This window comes from Terrapene carolina, unplaced genomic scaffold (assembly GCF_002925995.2).
Source record: "Terrapene carolina triunguis isolate 2854851 unplaced genomic scaffold, T_m_triunguis-2.0 Scaffold141, whole genome shotgun sequence".
Taxonomy (NCBI): Eukaryota; Metazoa; Chordata; order Testudines; family Emydidae; genus Terrapene; species Terrapene triunguis.
In genome coordinates this window covers 9,945,302-9,963,093 of record NW_020664492.1, presented here as the reverse complement: position 1 = coordinate 9,963,093, position 17,792 = coordinate 9,945,302, and the positions used below count along the sequence as shown (strand labels likewise).

Genomic DNA, 17,792 nt, shown 5'->3' with positions numbered 1-17,792 from the left:
ACTTGGTATTGTATTCACATGAACCAACAATGATTTCCAGAGATCATTTAAGTAACTGAAGGCTGATAAAATTACGGGAAATGACTATATATGATCAGAATGGCTTTCATCTGCATTTTGTTAGACCAAGCATTGATTTCACTTTTCAGCTGTGAACAGCAAGAGGCCAGCTGTGGCCAAGGGAGGGAGCAAGCAATGCACTAGGGTCACAATAGAGGCTGAGTTGTCAGAAAATTTAACACTTTTAATGATTAAATCTCTGCAAAAATCTTCAAGTTACAACCATTTGAAAATTATATCCAGCGGGTCCCACAAACTGTCACAGAATAGTGGATTTAATTTATGACAAAGTGAAACCTTTGAACTCTAGTTATGTGAATAAACAGAATTATAAGGAGAAAACAAACAAAGCAAGGAAAATATAAAATATACTGCCTTCAAGGCAGAAACAACTACATTTTACTTGGTATTCCCAGATGTGTTCAAGGGAAATTTATGACAGCATACTGAAAAGCAAGATTCCCATTGTGAAACCTTTCACATTTATTTAACTAAGCACAATCATTGAAAATGACCTTTATCCAAACCTTTCACAGCTGTCTTAAAATGATCTAAAACTATTGCCAGATATTCTTTAAATAACATTACTTAACACAAAGTCATTACCCAGGGGCCATATTACACTACTGGCAAGTAAACATGAATCCATTTTCAACAACACGCTACAAAGTTTTAATATTGATAATACACTGAACACCCCTTCTTAAAGAAGTGCCAAACAATACAAATCATCACAGTATTTCAGTTCTAGTAATAAATATGATTTTCTTGGTTTTGGCATCTGGTCTGCCACTTAATGAAAGTCAATGGATACAGAACAATGAAAAAAAAACACAAAAAACCTTTTCAGTTTTGCATTTAAAACTCTGTATACTCAATGAGATGTCTCAATTATTACAAGCAAAGCTGTTCTAGCAACATAATTTGAAGAGGCATCCTCTGCATTTTATTTCATGATGAAAACTCGGTGCAGCAGCCAAAGGACAGCACACTCAATGGTTTGCATAGTTTTAATTAAGGGGATGCTGAAAGTAAATTGGTATCACTGTTTTCATTGCAGTACTATACTATTATTCGCATAAATTTAAAATTAGACACAATGTTTGATTCTTAGGCTTACAAAATAGTGTATCAAAATGTTGAACATCTGAATCTTTCTCCTCTTTCCACTTAAACACTGAGCATTAAGGCTAAAAGACTGCCTTAAGGGGATGGCCTCTTGCAGGTCAAGATCAATTGACTACAGCTAGAGAAAAAATTATATTTGAGGATCCAGAATAGAACAGTTCACTTTTTTAAATAGTAAAATTGTAGTTAAACTGGGCACACAATGAAAAAAAAAGATTCTACTCTATTAAGAGGATGATTAGTTCAGTAAATCATGGCTTTCAGATAAAGATGATTATGGTAGCCCCTTGATGTGAGAGGAAGAAGGAGAAGGGTACAGGAGGTTCATTTCACCACAAAGTAATTATGCTGACCCGGAATGTTACCATTTATCATGGCTGAAAGATGACACTCACTATTAGCCAAGGGAAACTGCTACTCAAATGCTTCCATCTAGATCAATACACACCACATTTTTCCCCAGCAAAAAGTAATTATACAACAGAAAACTTCACAATCAATACCCACTCAAGCTAACTTACAGTCTGTGGTACAGACATAAAGGTATGGCACTGTCAACTGTCATTGAGGGCTACAGCATTAGACCCAGTTTAAGGCTGTTTTCTTTCTCTCATAACATAAGACATTGCAGTCTATTTTCAGACATTCTGTATGCTATTGCTCTTTTCTGAATAAAAAAAAATTACCCACATGCCTCCTTACAGAAAACAAAGTACATGTAAATCATGATTACAGGCCACAATTATAATCAGTAACTAAAACAGATTTACTTATTAGTATTTTTTTTTTAAAGCCTAGCATAACACAAAGTAAAATAAAATCAATCTGTTAGGCAAGAAATCAATCCGCGTAATCACTGAAAGCTAAAATACTTCCTGGAGCATTAGTTTCTAAAAGCTGCAGTTGAGAATCTGACCTTTATGAACTCCTGAGATCAGAAAATGGAGGAATATACCTACCTGAAATATTAAATTGATTTTTTTCAGCATTAAATATTTATTAATGTTTGTTTAGACACATAAACACCTCTATTAACATACGAGGACAGTAGATAAAATTAGGTTTTAGGACTTCAGGAATTGTTTGAAAACGCATCTAAATGTCAGTTTTGACAACTGCTTTCAGGAAGGTAGAGCTTAGTCTTATAAACCAATCTAATACATCAGGAAAGGTTAAAGGGCATGAAAAAAATCACTACTTCAGTGAAAAAAAATTTGACATCCAATTTTCAAGCTGATTTATCAGTGGAAAGCTAAAATTGATAGTTTGCCATTACTGGGTAGCAGGCTGTCTAAGAAAGCTGTTATAAAGCCTTTCATTTTGATTTAGCCACATGGATCAATACAAACCTATACTGTTTCAATTTTAAAAATATTGATTTTCTGATATAACCTCAGTACGAGAACATTTATCATCAGCCATATTGAAAATAATATTGAAATTTATTTCATAAACTTTATTTTCTCAACAAAATATACCGAGTGTTCTAGTGAGATTCGGTTTTTATTCACGTAGCATCTAATCATTGTTAAATGATACTCTAAGTATACTCTAAGTATACTCTAAGTAAAATAATTTTGTATGTTGTACTGTAAATGTGTAAGGGAACTCATACAGGAAATATTAACAAAACTTTCAGTCATTAGACTAGGATATTTTATTTTCTGGTCAATTATTTATGTGCTAATCTTTTCTTAAATTTTTACTAATATAAGGGCAATGATGTCTCAAAATTTTCAAACTAGAACATTTTGATATACTTAATATTTCATTCCTCCACATCAAGATGTCCTAGAAACAGCTTAGCATTTCACATTGGCAAATTTTTCCAACATCAGAAGATTAGAAAAAAAATTAACAAGGCTGTCCAATAAAATGTGAGTATCTAAAAGAGGTTATATTTCTCAGTGTTCAAGGAATTCTATCTTATGTTTCTTTAGTTTTGTTCATATTTAATATTTTTATTTGATAAAATCCCTTTCAAACTAATGAAAATATTGAGCTCACAGGAAAGTCATGTGGGACCGTGGAAGAAGAAGATATTGAACTTTAGAGTTCTATGGGTTTTTTTAAAAACTTATTTTTGTTTTCAAACCCACAAAACATGGTAATGTTTGGGACAAGGTTAGATGCAATTGCCTTTTCAAACCTTTATATTATTTTAATGAAAAGTGCCTAAAAATGATCATATGACCCTGAATCAGAAGTGTCTTTTCTGCCAACAGCAGCAGAGCCAAAGAACACAGTGATTCAAATGCCAAAGGATACACAGCAGCACCTTTGAGTACCACTCCATCCCTGTTGAGTTTAGATGCCAAGGCCTTGAAAACACTTGATAAACAGGGCAACAACATGGTAATAGGAGACTGAATACACTGCAGGAAGAAATAACCTCTCTGGATGAAAAAATTCAAGGTATTTCTAACTGATGATAAAAATAAGAAACATAAGAATGGCCAATGGTCCATCTAGCCCAGTATCCTGTCTTCTGGTAGTGGTCATTGCCAGGTGCTTCAGAGGGAATGAACAGAACAGGTAATCATCAAGTGATCCATCCCTTGTCGCCCATTCCCAGCTTCTGGCAAACAGAGGCTAGGGACACCATCTCTGCCCATCCTAGCTAATAGCCATTGATGGACCTATCCTTCATGAACTTATCTAGTTCTTTTTTGAACTCTGTTATAATCTTGGCCTTCACAACATCCTCTGGCAAAGATGTTTGATGATATATTTATATTTAATGTTGAAGTGCCACATCTGATTATGAACTCAAAACAACAAGAAATGTTCTTGCTAGATCAGTAAGAAATTGGACAGTGAGAACACCTGTTAGTGACACAAAGCTATTCATATTAGCAATTGCTAAAAACGATTGTAAGAAACTCCATATTAATCAAGTTGAAGTTGAGGCAAATGAAACTGCTCAAATAAATGCAATACAATCATTATAAGAAAGAATATTGTAAATTTTTTGTGTAAGATGGTTTCTAAACCAGTAGGGTCTTCTCAGAAGGAGTACCTAAGACTCATGGATAACTTTCCCAGTATGCAGTAGCACTCAAAAAAGCAAACAGGATTGTTGGATGTATTAGAAAATAATACAGACATTATTAACACCTTATATAATATACTATGGTGTGTCCATAATATGAGTACTTTGTTCAGCTAGTCATCTGAAAACCATACATCACAGACACTGAAATGTCTGACAAGGGCAAAGGAAAAATTTGGCAATAAGGCAATGTGTACATAGGATAGAAGACTACAGAGACTGTGATTATTTAACTTGGAAGAAGGAATGAAAAGTGAGAGGAAAAAAGGGAAGAGATAGCCTGACTGAACTAACAAATGAGGACCCACAAAACTGATCAGACTACTTTTTGCTGTGTTCCACAAACACTAGATATGGGCATGCCTGAAATGAAATGATTCAAAGCAACCCCCCCCCAAAAAAACCACCCCAAACTTTCTTTGTAATAAGATAATCAATTAATACTAATACTTAGCTCTTCTCATCCATAAATCTCAAAGCACTTTACAAAGGAAGGAATGATCATTTCCGTGTTTTACAGATGAGGGGAAACTGAGGCACGGGGTGGAAGTGACTTGCTCAGTGTTAACACAAGTGGTCAGTGGCAGAGCTGAGAATATAACCTCATTCTTTAGGGCATAAAACTGATCACCTGTGATGCTCAAGAAGGAATCTCGCTCTCAAACAGATTGTACAATCAGGTGTATTTTTGGCAATGGGGAGGGAGGGAGGGAGAGGTTTGGTGGTTGAGGGTGGTTTGCCTTCCTCTGAAGCATTATGAACACATGTTCTGATTTGTTACAGCACTGACTACATACACCGTTTCTATTTTTATATCTGTATCTTGATATGGCCAGATTACAAAAACGTTGACAAATGAGATTAATTACTATTCTAGTCGACGTACATTATACGATAGAAAAATGTTTCAACATTGTACTGATATCTAGAAAAATATAAATATGAAAAGTACTACTGCACATGATCAAAAGCTATTCTTCAAAATTATAAACCTGGATAGTTTAAAAACTATATTTTAATAATTTTGTGAAAATACTTCCCAATAATCATGTTATTTTTGTCCATTGTTTGGACTGATTTCCCCAGTTGCTATATTTCTGTCTGAAAACCAGCAACACAGAAACAAAATATCCTTACCAACAACCTGTGTGCCAGTGATCACCAAGATAAGATCAGCAATGGCAAACAACTAAGAAAACAGAGCATCTGACAAAGTGAGTATTCACCCACGAAAGCTTATGCTCCAATATGTCTGTTAGTCTATAAGGTGCCACAGGACTCTGTCGCTTTTTAGAGATCCAGACTAACAAGGCTACCCCTCTGATACCAGAGTTTAGAGTGAAAATGTTAACAGATCCATTTTCTTTTGAGACATTCTTAGACCTAACTATATTCAAAATAAAGAGGAAACATCCTTCTAAAAGGGAATAATGGTGGTTATTCTGTGTAATGGTTGTAACATGCAAATACAACAGCTACATCAAGGAACAAAAATCAGACAGCAACTTTATAATGCTTAAGGGCTTCATATTATATAGCACCAGCATTAATGGAAAAGTTAATGTAGCATTGAATAACAGTGAGCAGCTCAGCTGCTGCTGCAGAGCATTTAGATCATGGAAATAATGCATCATTTTTCTTCCCCTATTGCTTTCATGACCAGTTTAAAAAATACATAAAGTATTTTCTACATTACCCAATTAATCTCTCAGAAAACGTATACCCAGACACACACATTATGTTATATTAGAGACCTCTCGGGGGCGAAATAAGAGATATAACTATCAAAAGTCAAATGTTTAAATAATTTCAACCACAAAATTCAAGAAAATTAAGAGACAATGCTGAAGAAAATCTGGAAAACTACACATGCTGTTTACAAGTGTAACGTGTACAATGGCTCGACTGAGCACTGACATGAAACTTGATATTTTACCATAACTCTGCCTCTTAATTTTCTTGCTTTTGTGCATTGAAATTAGTCATTTAACGTTACTTAAATCATTGTTCTGTAAATGTATTGCCATTGTTTTATATCTAGAATTTAAAAACAAAAGTATACTTTGCATCTTAAAACTATCTTAAGTGCATGTGCGGGTGGAAATGAGGAACCTTTGAAAATGTGCAGCAGCCATCATACTGAATAAATATGTAATTACAGAATTACTGAAACACAGATCGATCTCATACTGGTAACCTTAAGCTTAGGGGAATAGTGCACAACACACATACTTGCCCTTTTATCAGGACCGGCTCCAGACACCAGCCCAGCAAGCAAGTGCTTGGGGCGGCCAACGGAGAGGGGCGGCATGTCTGCCTATTCGGTGGCAGGTCCCTCACTCCCTCTCGGAACGAAGGACCAGCTGCCGAATTGCTGCCAAAGACTGAAGCAGCAGAGGTAGAGCTGCTGCCGAAGTGCCACAGATCGTGATCGCAGCTTTTTTTTCTTTTTCTTTTTGCTGCTTGGGGTGGCAAACCCCGGGAGCCAGCCCTGCCTTTTATATTAGAGCATAATAGATTAATTACCAGCAAAAAATAAGTTTGAGAAAATGAATTGTTATGAAAATTATTAAGTTTAGTTTTGCACCCATCTATCAGTCCCAGGAAATCCATATATTACTGAAGAGAGACACCCAAGTTATGCTGCTTTCTACTTGGTGTAAAATTATAACATTGTTTTAAAGTGAAATTCACTCAGTGCAAAGGGCCAACACAAGGTGCTCTGCACTCCTTAAGGTCTTCAGTGGGGCTGTGAAGGGGAAGAGCCTCTGAAATTCCCATGTGTTGTGAAAGGGAGCATAAAATCAGGTCCAAATCAGTGGGCATGCACAAGCGGGTTTGGGGATAATTTGAGGAAGGAGATACAGAATCCATGACTACACAGATCCCGTGACACTAAACTTCTTCTTATCACTGCTGGTTGAGGGGACAAAAAAGAAGGGAAAGTAGTATTTAGAAGATGAGGAAAAGTTGAGGCATGATATCATTCTTCCCTCCCTCCCAATTTAACCAATGACCCTCAAAACTCTGCTGGGTCTTGGCACAAAATTATAAAATTTGTTATTGATTTTGTGGACATTAGAAGCTGCAGCAGAGTTTATATTTTCCACAAAATCAATGGTCTGACATCAGCACATAAAGAACTTCAAAGCATAAGGTTTCTGCACTGAAGTTGGACTGGCAGTACTTCTCTTCCATGGACCAGCAGTTTCATCCTGCCATGTTCTGCTGCTGCATCTCGTCTCATTGGAAGAGCAGAGAGAACCAGTGATTCTGACAGTGCAAGGAAAGAAGACCTGCTGCACTCCTATCTACTTTCTGGGTTGTGAAGAAAGCACTACTGATCTGACTTCAGTGGATAAGAATTGAGCACATTTTTGTGCTGAAAATCAGTCTCTGGTACATTATACTTTCAATGGTAATTTCACACCTGAGCATAAAAACTGGAGAATAACAACCCTTGCTTCAAGGAAAAAAACAGGAAAATGACCTGTTCTGTTGTTCTTTAAGATATGTCCATTTCACTTCAGCGTGCATCAGAGATGGCGATTTTCCCCTTAGCTGTACCCTTTGGTGCCGCATGCACCCTTAGCACTCTCATGCTGGTGTCTGATTATATAAAAGGGGGCACTGCCCTAACCCCCATCAGTTCCTTCTTAACAGATAGAGACTCCATTATAGAGGGGAAGGTAAAGGGTGGGTAATGGAATGGACATGTTCAACACATCTCAAAAGAACAACAGTTACAGAACAGGTTAGTGACCATTTTTTTCTTCTTCAAGTGATTGCATACGTCCATTCCACTTTAGGTGACTCTCAAGCATTCGAACTGGAGGAACATTTCAGAACCTACCTGAACAATGACTGTAGAACTACTTGTCCATATTTTGCATAATCTCTGGATTCTTGAGCTATAGCACAATGACCTGTAAAAGTATGCACCAACGACCCTGTTGCAGCTTTACAAATGTCCCTAAAAAGCACCTGAGCCAGGAAAGTGGAGGAAACTGATGGGGCTCTTGTGGAGCATGCTACCATCCTGGTTGGTGGAGGTACTTTGGAAATGTTGTAACACAGATTTATTATGCAGGAAGACATCCAGGATGAAATCCTTTGTCACGAGCCCAGGAGGCTTTTCATGCTGTCAGCAACTGAAATAAACAGCTGAGATGATGATCTAAATGATCTCATCCAAGTAAAAAACCAATACCCTTCTGACATCCACAATATGAAGCCGTTCTTCATTCTACTAAGAACGGGGCTTAGGAAAGAATGCCAGTAAGTATATTGCCTGATGCGGTAGAACTCTGAGACAACCTTAATTAGGAACTTCAGATGAGGACAGGAGTATACCTTGTCCTTACAAAATACTATGTAAGGATCCACGACCAACACACATAACTGACACCCTTCTTGTGGAGGTAATGGCCAGCAAGAAAGTTACCTTCATAGATAGATGCAGGAAAGAAGAGGTAGCCGTCAATTCAAAGGGAGAATAACATTGCCCACCAAAATCAAGATCCAGGGAGGAGTGGGATCCAGGATATGGGGATACTACCTGTCTAATCCCATTAGGAATCTGATTGATATAGGGTTAGAAAAATAGTGAGTGGCCAACCAGTTGCAGGGAGACAGATGTCAGGTGAACTCTGAGGGAACTAACAGAGAGGCTTTGTTGCTTCAGGAAAACAAATATCTAAAACATGCTGGACTGAGGCCAAGACTGGTGAAAAACCTTTCTACTGCACCCATAGGGAAAAACACTCTCACTGAAGGGGAAGTTTTTTTGGCAAACCAGTAAAGTGCCTGAAACCACTATGGCTTATTGTTAAAGGCAGCCTAGTCAGCAAGCTGTAAATTGGCCATTCAGCAGTCTCAGCTTGACCAAGGGCGGGGGAGGGGAGGTTGGGGTGCCACAGAAAGGGCAACTTGACCCCGCATCCTTCCTGTTAAGAATTGTGTTGAAGTTGCTGATACATGCATTTTAAAAGAGCAGGATGTACCACAGGAATTGTCTATTGGGGTCTCAAGGCTGAAAACTCTGGAAAAACCCACCCCTGGTTAATCAATAATCAGAAGGAGCCTCTTGCTTGCCCATTGGAACTGCTTGCTTAACAAGTTTTCTTTAAGGGACATGTCATTCTATTACTAATGTATAAATAAGGGGAAAAAGCTTGAGATAGTTGGACTCGTTTGGGGACTCTTTTTGGACTCTCCCTCTGGATACATCTTGCAGTCCCCACCAGCAGACGGAAGATTTGGCCACCGGAAGCCTGCTGCTGTTTCACTCGAGAGCCACATGCAGCTTTGGTAATTATCAAGGGTTTGGGGTGTTTTACTAATCTGTTGTGGACGTGTGTAAGTGCTTGAGACTAAGTAAAGTGTAGCTTTAAGTGAAAGCACTCTTGTGTTGTCCTGTTTGTGCCAGCCATCTATCGGTCGGACAGCCGTGTCTCCCCTGATTTATTTCCTGACACCACCTTGCACAGAGTAAAAGTTACCAAGAGCTTTGGGTTGAAAGAACCCCGGGTAACACCACTACAACAGGTAAGATTACTTGTAGATGACTTCCTCATTTGTATGTCCACAGAACACCCCACCTCTTGAGGCATTAACATTGGAGCATCCATGCCCTGCGATGGAGAGTGGATGGGTTGGGATGTAGCATTTGACCTTGGTCCTAGAAAATTATGTTGGGATCCCAAAGAACAGCCAATCGAGTCCTGACTGATAGTTTCAGAAAAGTGGAAAACCAATGCTGGCAAGGCCAAGCTGGTGCTACTTGTAAGATCAGTTCTTTAATATGAGGGAGAAAAACAACATACAAGATGAATTGAATGCAATACGTGGAGAACTAGATCTTGATGCAACCCGTAGTTCTTGATTCCAAGTTGATAGGACTATAGTCCTCCATTCATAGTTCTTACTTAGGTGAGCTCCCAACATAAAGAAGTGTCAATAATGACAGTCTTTGTGGGCACAAGCAGGGTAAAGAGAACTCCCATGTCCACATTGTCTAAGGAGGCTAGGACTCCTGCAAGCACATGAACCAGCATGTCTAGTGGATGATGAGACAGGGAATTAGCCAACTTTAACCAGCCCTGCAAATTCCTGAGATGAAGCCTGCTGTGCCAAATCACGTACATGTAGGTCATTTGCACAAGGAGTGAAAGATGGTTTCTTACTGTTGTGAGCAGATGGGCTTTGAGAGCTGCACAAATATTTAGCATTGTGTGGTACCTGGCTTATGACAGGAACACCCTGGCCACTGTACTAGAGAGCAGACCGACTTGTCCTTGTTGATTAACAAGCCCAAATATTTGAAAAGGAACTGGCTCCCGGCCACACGGATACCTACTTGGAGTTTGGACTGAACTCATGCCAGCCAGTTAGATGGCAAGTGAGGGAGCAGTGAACAACTATGGATGAGTTGTTGGGACATGTTAATATGTATATCGACTGATACGAATCCCAGTTTTTGGTCTCATAGTTTATATAGTCCTGGAGATGGGTTACTATAATGCAAAGGGAAGCACCCATAAAATGCAATTCTACCCATTAAAGTGACAGGGTATGTTCTGGCTTGTCAAATCTTTACTAATGGTGATGATGACAGATAGAAAGAACTCCTACTTGACTATTATGGTGAACTTAAAAAGCTAGTAGTTAGTAAACCAACCAATCATTAAAAGGACCTCAGCCCAGCCTTTAGGAGAAGTAGTTTGATTAACTGACAGAGTTTAAAAAGTTTAAAATTTATTTAATTATTGTTTGTATGTGAGTGTGTGCATGCATGAGTGGAGAATAAAAGCGTGCAGACCTCCTTATTCAGCCTAAATTAGGTTCTCATTTAAACCCACACAATCCTATTAGCCGTTTTTTATTTGTAAACAGAGCAAATGTGACACAGAATCAGTTAAACACCTTTCAGAGAAGAACCACATTTTAAAAATGTGGTAAAAGTGCCCTTTAATTGCATTATCTCCTGTGATTAAACATCTTGTAAGTGTTGCCGGGAGCCACAAGTTACAGAATTAGACATTCTGTTGGAAGGTACTGTCCACTGTGACCCTTTTCATTTCAACATTACCATTGTTTCTAGAGAGTGGAGTTTGTCTGTATTCCCAAAAGGTAGTGTTACAAATTAGCTGTATATATTGTGAGGAATTAAAGATAAGAGAATGTAAAAGATTTCAGAAATAATTTTCTGAGATTAGTACACACCGAAAATCCATTGATTAGTTTTAAGTAACTGGAGTTCTCTCAATATATAATACACTGAAAGACCCACACTTTTCTTGATGTGCGAACCATTTAAAAAAGTGGATTTAGAACCATCCAGATTGGTTAAAATTTTGATTTAGGGTGGTCAATGATACCAAGACTGCATCTATAAAAGGAAGTATACATACCTACACCACCTATCTGGAATCAGAAAAAGTCCAAAAAAAAAAAAAAGCAGGATAGAGAGAAACTGAGTACGGATATTTGGAGACAAATATTCTACATTCAGATATTCCAGTTTTCAGTAATTAATCTATTTTTCTCCTTTATTAAATGTGTCTCTCCAGATGCAAAGTATTGGAGATCAGTCAGCATTAAACTCCCCTAAGAGGTTTGAGGAGTATCAACTAAACATGGACAGCAAAATTGCTTTGCCAAAGCAGACATATAAGCAAACTTGTGCCTCTAGACAATAAGTATGTCAGTTGTCAGAGATTAGTGCCGTGTATATTTGGGATATGGAAACTTTGAAATGCATTCAGCTATCTGTTTAGACAAATGCTGACATGATATTATTTTCCCTTTGGACTGTCCTCATATACCAAAAAATGATGAGACTTTAGAAAAATAGAAAAACAAAGTGTGCTCTGTACATAATTAGAGGAGAATGACCTCTCCTTAAGAAATATGAAGGAGGAGGAAAAATGGAACTCCACAACCACTGAGGGCAAAAAGCTGTTACCTACCTTTCTTTTCTACTGGAGGTGTGTGCATACCGTGTGCACAGTTGTCAGAGATTTTTCCCTAAGCAGTTCTTGTCGGGGCTGCGTGAACACCTTCTGGAGCCCTTGTATTACTGTATGCAGGTATAGAGGGCTGCGCTATTCCTACACCCATCAGTTCCTTCCTAACAGAAAGACTCCAATTGAGAGGGGAAGGAAGGCAGGTCATGGACTGGACATCTCGAAGAACAGTAGTTATAGAAAGGTAGGTGACCATTTTTCTTCTTCGAGTGGTGGCACATGTCTATTGTAGATGACTCACAAGAAGTTCAAACTGGAGGTGGGCTCAGAGTCTACTTGAACAGGGACTGTAGGACCACACATCCAAATCTGGCATTGTCTCTAGATTGATGAGAGATGGCATAATGAGAGAGAAGTGTATGGACTGACACAGAGGTTACCACTCTACAAATGTCCAGTATAGATACATGAGCCAGAAAAGCTGCAGAAGTTGCCTGCGACCTGGGTGAGTGAGCCACCATTTTATTTGGAGGTGCAATATCAGCCAATCAGCATTATAAACAAATACAGCTGGAAACTCAGCTGGGTGGCCCTTTACTTTGTCTGAAACTGCAGTGAAGAGCTGAGATAGACTTGAAAGGCTGAGTCCAATCCAGATAAAAAGTCCAAGCTCTTCTAACATCTAGACTATGGAGCTTTTCTTCCCTTTTACTTGAATGAGGCTTTGGAAAGAAAGTGGGTAAATACATTGCTTGATTATTGTGTAAACTGGAAACCAATTTAGACAGGAATTTTGGATGAGGTTGAAATAAAATCTTGTTCCTAAAGAAAATTGAATAGGGAAGCTCTGATATGTAAAGTTTGCAGCTCTCCAACTCTCCTAGCTGAGGTTATAGCAACCAAGAAAGCCACCTTCATAGACAGGTGTAGCAGAGAACAAATTGCTAGCAGCTCAAAGAGGGGACCCATCAATTTTGCTAGAACTAAATTTAAACTCCACTGTGGAACCAGGCTGTGAACCTGTGGGTATAATCTGAGCAAACACTTTAGAAATCTGATGGTCATAGGATTTGAAAAAACTGATTGGTTATCCAAAGGAGGGTGGAAAGCTGAGATAGTTGTCTAATGCAGTGCTTCTCAAAGCCGGTCTGCCGCTTGTTCAGGGAAAGCCCCTGGCACGCCGGGCCGGTTTGTTTACCTGCTGCGTCCACAGGTTCAGCCGATTGCCAGCCCAGGCCAATGGGGGCTGTGGGAAGCAGCGCGGACCGAGGGATGCGCTGGCCACCCTTCCCGCAGCCCCCATTGGCCCGGAGTGGCGAACCGCGGCCAGTGGGAGCCGCGATCAGCCGAACCTGCGGACTCGGCAGGTAAACAAACCGACCCGGACCGCCAGGGGCTTTCCCTGAACAAGCGGCGGCCCGACTTTGAGAAGCACTGATGGATCTAAGAGCTAATCCTTCTTGTTTCAGAAACAAAAGTAGTCCAAATTATGGCAAATTGGATCTTGAGCTGGGGGAATGCCTCTTTGTATGGACCAAACAGAAAATCTCTTCCATTTAGCAATAAAAATACCTAGTTAAAGGCTTCCTACTATTTAGAAGAATTTCCTGCACCTCCTTAGAGCAAACTCGTTTTGATTTTGTCAGCCATGAAGAATCCATGCTATCAGGTCTGAAGGCTGGAATGAAGGAGAAAGCTGTGGTTCTGGGAGATCACATCCACATTTCTCAGGAGTGGCAGTAGAAGTCTGACCAATAGGGCTAGTAGTTGAAAACCACTGTTGCCAGGGCCATGTTGGGGCTATTAGAATATGGTGAGCTTGACACTGGACAAGACTTTGGGCAGGAGCGGAACTGGAGGAAAGGCATACAGCAGACTTTTTGACCAGGGTAGGAGGAAAGCATCTATCAGTGAACCCGGGTTGTGATCCACTCAGGAACAACAAAAAAAAAAAAGACATTTTTGCTTGTTCTTGTTGCAAACAGGCTACTTGGGGAGTTCTCCATTGCTGGAAAATGGACTTGGACACATCTGGGTGAAGAGACCACTTGTCACCAGCGAATGACCTGTTCAGGCAATCTGCCAGCATGTTTTGAACTCTTGGAGGGTAAGCAGCTCTCAAGCTGATGGAACTGGCAATGCACAAATTCCAAGGAGGATTGCCTGTTTGTACACCTCTGATGAATGCCCCCTGCCCCATTTGTTTACATAGAACATGGCTGTTGTGTTGTTTGTGAGTACCAGACAAGTTCCGCCCCTTGATATTTGGAAGGAATGCCATGCAAGCGAAATGGATGGTCCAAAACTCCCTGATAATTTATATGAAAACTTAGAACCTGAGTCTGAAGGGGACCTAAGTGACCTCCCCAGCCTAGACCCAATGCATCTGTGACTAGAGTGACTGACTATTGTGGAGGGGCAAAGGAAACTCCCTCACAAACATCTGCAGCTTCTACCCATCAGTCCATGGAAGAATGCACTAATAAAGTTTGCAGATGACACGAAGCTGGGAGGTATTGCCAATACAGAGAGGGACTGGGATATCCTACAGGAAGATCTGGATGACCTTGTAAACTGGAGTAATAGTAATAGGATGAAATTTAATAGTGAAAGTGCAAGGTCATGCATTTAGGGATTAACAACAAGAATTAGTTATAAACTGGGGATGCATTACTTGGAAGTAACAGAGGAGGAGAAGGACCTCGGAGTATTGGTTGATCACGGGTGAGTTTCTTGACCAGCAAGGAAAGTCAGCACCGATAGGTTAAACCAACTGACTGCTTTGAAAGCTTCGGGTGTAGATGGCACTGGAAAGGACTACCAAGTTTGCAGTACTGAAAGGTCCACTGATCCTTCAGGGATTTGTTTTAATGGACCCTTCCTGGGCTCCAGAGTCAGCAATCCCTCCTGGCTTATGGACTGGCCCTGGGAGTCCCTCTTCTTGGAGCACACCTCTGAGTCCTTGCCTCCACTCGCTGTCTTCATTGTAGACTTTAAAGTCCTTGGTGCTGACTCTTGGGGAGACTTAAGTTGTGTTTCCTTAGGTGCCAGCAATGAGGATCTGCCTCTGGACTCAGAACAGGGGGAGCCTTCCTAATCAGCACCGACACACTTGGTACTCATTCTGAGCAGGAAGGTTTTGATAGCTGGTGAAGCACAGGTTTCAGAGTAGCAGCCGTGTTAGTCTGTATCCGCAAAAAGAACAGGAGTACTTGTGGCACCTTAGAGACTAACAAATTTATTTGAGCATAAGCTTTCATGGGCTACAGCCCACTTCATCAGATGCATAGAATGGAACATATGGAACATATAGTGAGGGGGGGTCAGACTAGATGACCATATTGGTCCCTTCTGACCTTAAAGTCTATGAGTCTATGAGTCTATATATATACATACAGAGAACATGAAAAGGTGGGAGTTGCCCAACCAACTCTAAGAGGCTAATTAATTAACATGAACTGTTGTCAGCAGGAGAAAAAGAACTTTTGTAGTGATAATCAAGATAGCCCATTTAAGACAGTTTGACAAGAAGCTGTGAGGATACTTAACATGGGGAAATAGATCCAATGTGTGTAATGGCTCAGCCATTCCCAGTCTCTAGTTAAGCCTAAATTGATTGTATCTAGTTTGCATATCAATTCTAGTTCAGCAGTTTCTCATTGGAGTCTGTTTTTGAAGCTTTTCTGTTACAAAATTGCCACCTTTAAATCTGTTACTGAATGGCCAGAGATGTTGAAGTGTTCTACTACTGGTTTTTGAATGTTATGATTCCTGATGTCAGATTTGTGTCCATTTATTCTTTGCGTAGCGACTGTCCTGTTTGGCCAATGTACATGGCAGAGGGGCATTGCTGGCACATGATGGCATATATCACACTGGTAGATGTGCAGGTGAATGAGCCCCGATGGTGTGGCTGATGTGATTAGGTCCTATGATGGTGTCACTTGAATAGATATGTGGACAGAGTTGGCATTGGGCTTTGTTGCAAGGATAGGTTCCTGGGTTAGTGTTTTTGTTCTGTGGTGTGTGGTTGCTGGTGAGTATTTGCTTCAGGTTGGGAGGCTGTCTGTAAGCGAGGACAGGTCTGTCTCCCAAGATCTGTGAGAGTGAGGGATCATCTTTCAGGATAGGTTGTAGATCTTTGATGATGCGCTGGAGGGGTTTTAGTTGGGGGCTGAAGGTAACGGCTAGTGGCGTTCTATTATTTTCTTTGTTGAGCCTGTAGTAGGTGTCTTCTGGCTCTGTCAATCTGTTTTTTCACTTCAGCAGGTGGGTATTGTAGTTTTAAGCATGCTTGATAGAGATCTTGTAGATGTTTGTCTCTGTCTGAGGGATTGGAGCAAATGTGGTTGTATCTTAGAGCTTGGCTGTAGACAATGGATCGTGTGGTGTGTCCTGGATGGAAGCTGGAGGCATGGAGGTAAGTATAGCGGTCAGTAGGTTTCCGGTATAGGGTGCTGTTTATGTGACCATTGCTTATTAGCACAGTAGTGTCAAGGAAATGGACCGCTTGTGTGGATTGGTCTAGGCTGAGGTTGATGGTGGGATGGAAATTGTTGAAATCATGGTGGAATTCCTCAAGGGCTTCTTTTCCATGGGTCCAGATGATGAAGATGTCATCAATGTAGTGCAAGTAGAGTAGGGGCATTAGGGGACGAGAGCCAAGGAAGCGTTGTTCTAGCACAGGCTCCATAAGCAGGTACTTGAGTCTGGCAGCCCTGTCCTTTTTTGATCGGGGTTTGAACCCTTTACAAATGTGAAATTTGTCACTCACATGCCTCTCCAAGTATCAGAGGGGTAGCTGTGTTACATCCGACGAAGTGGGTATTCACCCACGAAAGCTCATGCTCCAATACGTCTGTTAGTCTATAAGGTGCCACAGGACTCTTTGATGCCTCTCCAAGACACTTAAGGCAGCTGAGGTGAGGGTTACTCATTGGCACAGACTTGTTGCATGAGTAAAAGGCCATGAAGCCAGGAGAACGAGGCATTAGTTCAGTACCGAGCCCAGTATCCAGCTGGGAACTGGGAATCCTGCTCTAGAAAATTACAAATACAAAGATCAGAGCTCCAACAACCATCACTGGCAGTAGGAAAGAACTGTCGGGGGTTGGGGTTGGGGTTTATACCTGCATGCAGAGGTGCAAGGCATCAGAGGGCACTCACACTCCCGTGATGGGTACTGCTGAGGGAAAAATCTCTGACAACTGTGCACGAGGGACACACATACCTACAGTGGAATGGACATGTGCATTAACCCGAAACAGAACAAACTCTTGAAAGAACTTGGAACTTACTATCTGCCTGGCTAAGGATGATAACCACTAGAAAGACCATTTTAGTGAAACAAAATGCAATGGGCAGCAGGCATTAGTTAACGGATTAGAACAGAGGCCCCACCAGTATACTCAACACTCGTGGACAAATTCTGGTCCTACTGAAGTAATGGGCAAGACACCTATTGAATGGCCCTCTGATTTAGGTTTAACTTCAGATCCCATGATTGTACCTGGCATTTAACTGGAGTATGTATATAAAGGAGTCCTGGAGGAACTGATTAGAGGGAAGCAAAGAAAGATCTTACA

General features: G+C 40.4%; 1 protein-coding gene across 1 annotated transcript in view; it reads right to left on the bottom strand.

Annotated features, from left to right (window-relative positions):
- The window catches only part of LOC113406807 (neurobeachin-like), a 942,582-nt gene that overhangs the window by 319,318 nt on the left and 605,472 nt on the right, over window positions 1-17,792 (bottom strand). Inside the window, exon 39 of the mRNA XM_029911985.1 lies at window positions 11,653-11,665. Within this exon, the coding sequence (XP_029767845.1) occupies window positions 11,653-11,665 (13 nt within the window). The remainder of the gene's footprint in view (window positions 1-11,652; window positions 11,666-17,792) is intronic.